The sequence below is a fragment of the Balaenoptera ricei genome, chromosome 6 (assembly GCF_028023285.1).
Source record: "Balaenoptera ricei isolate mBalRic1 chromosome 6, mBalRic1.hap2, whole genome shotgun sequence".
NCBI classification, from domain to species: Eukaryota; Metazoa; Chordata; class Mammalia; order Artiodactyla; family Balaenopteridae; genus Balaenoptera; species Balaenoptera ricei.
The window spans coordinates 47,548,140-47,554,902 of NC_082644.1; the positions used below are offsets into that span (position 1 = coordinate 47,548,140).

General features: G+C 41.2%; 1 protein-coding gene across 1 annotated transcript in view; it reads left to right on the forward strand.

Annotated features, from left to right (window-relative positions):
* Positions 1–4,448, forward strand: part of LOC132368055 (uncharacterized) — a 28,989-nt gene extending 24,541 nt beyond the window's left edge. The window contains exon 7 of the mRNA XM_059926666.1: positions 4,234–4,448. Within this exon, the coding sequence (XP_059782649.1) occupies positions 4,234–4,448 (215 nt within the window). The remainder of the gene's footprint in view (positions 1–4,233) is intronic.
* The last annotated feature ends 2,315 nt before the right edge of the window (positions 4,449–6,763 follow it).

Here is a 6,763-nt window from a genome sequence, read left to right on the forward strand (position 1 = left end):
CAGGCTCAGTAGTTGTGGCGCACGGGCTTAGTTGCCCTGCGGCATGTGGGATCTTCCCAGACCAGGGCTCAAACCCGTGTCCCCTGCATTGGCAGGCGGGTTCTTAACCACTGCACCACCAGGGAAGCCCTGGTAAATGTTGTTAACTACCCCAGAAAGGGTTTGTCCATTTACATCGCCCACTAATGGTGGAGTATGTGGTTTTCCTCACACCCTGCCAAACTTTCTTATTTATCCTATTTCTGAGTGTGAAGGTATATTAAAAAAAAAAAGTTATTTTAATATCTTTTATTACTACGAAGTTGAAGATGTTTATTTCTCTCTCTTTTTAAATTTGCTCTTTGTATCCTTCTGCCCCCCCCCCCCTTTATAAATTGTCCTATTCAGTTGGGACAGCCTTTTACATATTCTCTTTTAATATATTGCAGGTATTTTCTTCAGTTTGTCACTTGCGTGTCAGCCTTGTTTATACTTTTTTTTTTTTTTTATAATATAGAGGTTATTTTCAAAGTGTAATCAATCTCTTTTTTATTGGCTTCTGGGTTTTGTGTCATGCTTTGAAAGTCTGTTCCATTCTCAAGAATATAAAAACTGTTCATCTGTGATTCCTTTATGGCATTTTTTTAATGTACAACACTTTAAGTAGACTTAAATACATGTATTAAAATATCTTTTAGATTAGTATTTTCATGGCATTCTAGCTTCCCCCCCTCTTTTTCTCATATTAAATATAGCACATAGAAATAGAGCATGCAGGTCTAAGTACATATTTTAAGTATTCCCAATGAAAATAGAAATGGTTTGCAAGCTGTTACAGTTGTGGTAAATGATGGTATAAAACTCAGTGACTCAAATTTAGACATGCTCTATCCAGTAGTCAAAATGTATTAGTTTTAGCAAATGGGAAATCCTGATCTTTTTAGTAGTTGAGTAGATATAACTTTTTCCCATTTTGGAATTGGTTATGAAGATGTTTGCCCTCACAGGTTGGGTGGATGTTTTAAAATAAAAAGAAATATTTTATTATACTGTAGACCTTTTTATGTTCTGTATGTTTTTATGAAGTAGATAAAAATACTTCATCTCAGGAGAAAAGTTCTCATATGTTTTAGATGTGTCTGAAAGCAGTAACAGCAATAAGACAACTGGATTGAAAAAGAATGAAAAGAAAAACGGTAAGCTTACTGTGATAACAATAGGCCCTTGCAATTGTGACCTTAAAGGGGAAGTAAATTTGGCAGACTGCAGCTATTAAACTGTTGTGTTTGTGAAGGATCAGCTGCATACTTTGTACATGTGCTATCCTTTTTAAAAACTTGTATAAATTGGAGATGAACAAATGGACTTTGATTTAAGTAATATTTGGGTAGAATTCTCAACTTTTTCTTTTCTTTTGGTAGTTAACGTACGTCTAGTCAGCAAGAGTAGTTCTGCTCAAATTTTCAAACTCTACATGCATTGGAATTACCTGGAAATCTTGTTAAGAATGCAGATTCTGATTCAGTAGGTCTGGGTACAGCCTCAAAGTCTGAATTTATAACAAGGAAGAAGGTAGAGAAAATAATTTGGTTGTATTTTGAATAAAACCAGATGGTTGTGCTTCTCTTTAAAAAAAAAAAAAAAAAAAGCCTCATGTAAGAATTGAAACAACGTAGATGCTTTTAGAATCTCTTAATACTCCTCATAACAAACAGTTTTTCGTTTTACAAAAGAGTTTGCTAAAGCATGTCTAGTAAGTTCTGCTAAAGTTGTTAATAATAAATTAGAGAAACTTTCTCGAGAGCTCATTAGAGTGAGGGGATCTGGGACTGGGTTACTGGTGTTGGGAAGAGATCCTTGAGCTATTTTGCCCTTGGGAGAGTCATCAGGGTTCCCATTGTCTCCTGCTTGTAAGCTTTTGTACTTTTCTTATCTGAGTGAGTATTAAGAACTCTTATGCAAGATTTGGAACCAGAAGTCCTGGGTTTGTGTATCGACTGTGCTGTGTGACTTTGGTCATGTGTCCTTACTTTTCTGAGCCTCATCTAACTCATCTGTAAAAATGAAGTCAGTTCACTTGCCGTTCTGGCTTAATGTAAAGTTTAAATCAACATGCTTAGAACAGGTTTCGGCCTGCTTAATATGCACCAGCCATTACTGATATAATTCTTACTTTCCCATCTCTCACCCAAAGCTTAGGACATCACGTGGTCCAGGGAACAATATTGATTTCTTGTGGCTGTTATTGAAGGACACGAGGACTTGGATTCTTTTAGACTACTGTCTTACTTAATGTTAATCAGAATCCTAGCATTTCATATCTAAAAGGGTTAGTAAACTCTAACCTTACCACTACTTAAAAAGGAAAAAAAAGCAATTAAAATTTTATTGAACAGCTTTGCTTTTTCTTTTAGTGCTCACAGGAATTATTCTCTACAGACATCTTAAAGACTACCTTCTAACTGAAGAACAGTTCTGTGAAAATAACTACCCCAAACCCAACCCTGACAAACCAGGAAATATTCTTTTAAACCCAGGCATGACAAAAACTCTTGTAAATGATCGAAAGTATGTGGGTCCAGAAATTATCCTTTCTACACGCTAAGACTGGAGCCCTAAAAGTCCCAGTGTTCTGGGACTTCCCTGGTGGTCCAATGGCTAAGACTCCATGCTCCCAATGCAGGGGGGCCCAGGTTTGATCCCTGGTCAGGGAACTAGAGCCCACATTCAGCAACTAGGTCCCATGCAACTGAAGATCCTGCATGCGACAATGAAGATCCCACGTGCCACAACTAAGACCCAGCGCAGCCAAATAAATAAATATGAAAAATAAATAAAAATAAAAGTCCCAGTGTTCTGACATTTTCTAATGGAAACAAGATTTGTGGCCAGCCATGGCCACAAATGATGGCCAGCATCATTAGGCTACAGGTAAAAGCATTGTTGCATTTCATTTTCTTTCCCTTTCCATTTCATTTTATTCCCAGTATCTAAGTGCTTTATTTATGTAATCAGTTTTATTAAATCTTCTTAGCAGCCATTTCAGGTAAGTACTGTTACCACCTGCATTTATACAAATGAAGAAACTAAGGTTCAGAGAGGTCGAATAATTTATCAAAGGTCACTCAGAAAATAAGTGGTAGAGCCAGGATTTGAACCCAAGGAGTCTGACTCTGGAGCTTCTGCTTTTACCCCTAGACATATGTAGGCAGTGCTGTGTTCTGTATACTTCATACCCTTTCACTAGGAATTCTTATAAAAAGACTTACAATTAGTCTTATTATTTTGCATTTTCTCCAGATTCTGGGCATAGTTAGTTAATATATTTATCCCACTCCCTCTCCCCCCAGAAAAGAGATAGCAAGAGAATATTTAACATTAACACAACTGTCAAATGTTAGGTCCATCAGAGTTTGAAATGCAGTTATAGAAATATTTTTCATTGGCTAGAAGATATTTAGCTTCATCTCTTGCATCTTTAGAATTTCTCTCTTGGGATTATTTTCACCATTTCCTTTACCTTTCTTTAAATCCTCTCATTGGAAGGCAGTACACTTAACATTTAAGAACCGGGGCTCTGAAGGAGAAAGGCAAATCTGGATTGGGGTGCTGGGTAAGTCATGAATCACTCTCCCAGTGTCGGCTTCCCCACTCTGAATAATGAGATGGTGGCAGCTGCCCCATTAGTAGCTATGAGAATCCGTTAAAATAGTGCATCTGAAGTGCTTGGTGCAGTGCCTGCCTCATCATCGCAGAACAGACACCCAAATAAAAGAGCTGCTGTCATCATCGTCATCAGAGCCAGTCTGAGGGTCATTAATAAAAACAAGTATTCATAAACGGGTCTAGTGAAAAGCCCAGATACACTCTCAGTGACAATAAACAAACAGATCACTGTGTGTCTAAAAGGAAGACATGGGTCCTAATTCAGGAGTTACTATGTACTAGAGTAGATGACAGATCAAGTCGGTGACAGTCAACTTGTGGTGCTAAAACCACAATTACCTGGCATTGGGCTGACTCTGGCAGCAGGTGGGAGAACGCCTGTTTGAGCAGTGGCAGTCCTGATGCAGGAAGCAGCTCACCTGCACGTACTCCTTTGCATAATTCTGTTCCTTTTCCTGTTACTTCGAGATCACACTGAGTCTGTGCTCACGACAGGATCAGGAATGCAAAGGCAAGTCCCTGCATTCAGGTCCTCATTTCCACCCCCGCATCTATTCATGAATAACTCTACTTCATGTTCTGTCTTAGCTTCTAGGAAGATGTGCTGTCGATGTGGGAAGATCTATGGCGTGATGCCTGCAGGCAAACACAGCAGCATAGAGGAATGTCACTACCACTTTGGCCAACTGGTGAGTCATAAAGGCAAGTATCTGGTCATTCCATTTCATTTACTTCACGAGCCGGTGCCAAAGCGATGGGGAGAAAAGTGGAATAAAGTGTTCAGTTCAATGTGTATTTGTTAAACACAGTCCAGTAAAGAGAAACTGTATTGATTCAAAAGTTTCCATTACAAACACTTACTCCCGACCATCACTTCTTAACTTTGGAGCTCGCTGGCTCAAGAAGTATGGCTGTGATGACTTTTCCGCCTTTTTAAGACCTCAAGTCAATCAGCTACCTCCTGACTTCACCTGCTTTTCACAGGCCAGCATTAGAATGATTGCTTATGGCTTCAGTTCCTTGGCCCCTGCCCTGCACTGAGTGAGGATGAACACCTGCTTCCTCACCCCCAGCCCAGCCCCCATTTCTTCTCCAGCACAGTAAATTCCCTACAGTCCACTCAGATGGTTTTTCCCTACTCAGAGCAAAAAACCTGGGTGCAATCATCACTGTCTCCCCTCGGTGCACCCTCCCCCCCCATTCAAGGTCTTTGTTTTGTTTTGTTTTTTCTTTTTTTCTGCCTATGCCAGCGCCCTTAGTTCCCCCACCAGGGATTGAATCCGGGCCACGGCACTGAGGCCACCGAGTCCTAACCACTGGACCGCCAGGCAACTCCCTGGTGCGCCCTTTCATCTCAGCCCACGTCTCAGTGTCCACGTCCCATTTGTTCTGTTACCTCCAAAGTGTCTCTTCTCCGCCTCTGCTGCCCCCCACCAGGGCCACAAGACCCTCATCCCCTTCCCAAGCTACTGCAGCACCCTCCCAGCCTTACACTCCCCCGCCCCAAGCTGCTCCTCACCCAACAGCCCCCTGAATAATTTTTAAATCACAGTTCTGTTTACATCACTCCCCTGCTTTAATGAAAATTCTTCAATAACTTTGTCAACCCTGCCGAATTTGGCCTCTGCTCCCTATCTTGTACCCTTTCCGCAGTTTCCTTCCTATCACACTGGCCAACTTTCTGGAGCCTTCTAACCTGCTGTCTCCTCTCCTTTTCACGCGGCTGGTTCCTTCTCATCCTTTAGGTCTCTGCTTAAATGTGACCTCCTCAAGGTTCTTTCGCGACCCTGTGATCTAAAATAGGTCCTCCCTCTTCTATCACAACCTTTGAGGGCCTTTGACTGTCACTGCCTTTGACAGCACCTAACTGCATTTTGTAATGATTTAGTGATTTATCCGCCATCTTCAAAAGACTGCAAGCTCTTGGAGGGACCGTCCATCTTTTTTTCTCCCGAATGTCTCCCCGGCACTTAGCATGGTACCTAATGCATACAGGCTGTCAATATCTATTTGGATAGATGGGTGAACAGATGAATTATTTATGTAGATATGGAAATGAATATGAATGCTATTATAATAAATGTTATGAAGAAAATAAAGCAGGGCAGAGGACGTAGAGAGGAACAGTGGATGTGATTGAATTATAGAATAAATATAAGTATAATGGATCAATAGTAAAGTAAATCAGACAAGTTTGACTTAAGTGTTTAGGGCTTAGTTTTAGTGGGTGGGGAGACTGTAAATTCCAAAAGGGAAGAAAAATAGGAAGACACTGAAGGAGAATAAAAGTAGCAGATTAACTACTCTGTGGCATAACTAGACAACACAGCATAATGAACAGAATGGGACTTTGGAGCCGGCGGACCTGAGATTTTGGGCTGTTTCACCACTTACTTTCTCTGAGACCTTGAGCAGGTTTCTGAAGCTCTCTGAGCTTTTGTTTCCACATTCATGGAATGAGCTTTGTGTGGCAGTTTAGTGAGCTGACGTGTCCAATTCCTGGCTTATAACAGATGCTCTGTCAATACTGGTTCTCAGCCTCCCTTTCTCATCACAGGAGAAGGTAAGATAAAGCCGTGAGATGTCAAGATTGGATGAGTAATATAAGGTTGGTTAAGCAAGAGTCTTCAGCCAGCCTGAGAAATCTGCATTTGATCAGCAATGTACAAGTGAAGCACCTCAGGAAAGTAATGTAATGAAAAATGTGCTTGAGGAAGATTAATCTGACCACATTTTATAGGAAAACTGGTGCAGAACCTACTGTAGGCAGAGGGGTTTATAGGGAACAGTTGGGAGAACATTACCTTGGGCCAGAGGGAAGAAGGGCTTGGGGTAGGTAAGGGTACAGGTGAGATGGAAGATGTGAGAGATAAAAGAGAGATGAAGGCTTAGGCTTGTTGCTGTGAAAATGTGCAAAGTGTCTGGCCAAGGAAGTGGAAGAAGAGGGTGTCGGGATTTCAGAGGTCCAGCCAAAGTGGGAGACAACATCTTTGTTACGGTCTCAGTCTGCGTAACTGGGTGATGTTGCTTGGGTCAGATGTAGGAAGGGAGAGGGTGGTAGCGGGAGCCCATCATCCAGGGGCTTCAGCAAAGAGGGAAGGTCAGGGAGGAGAATATT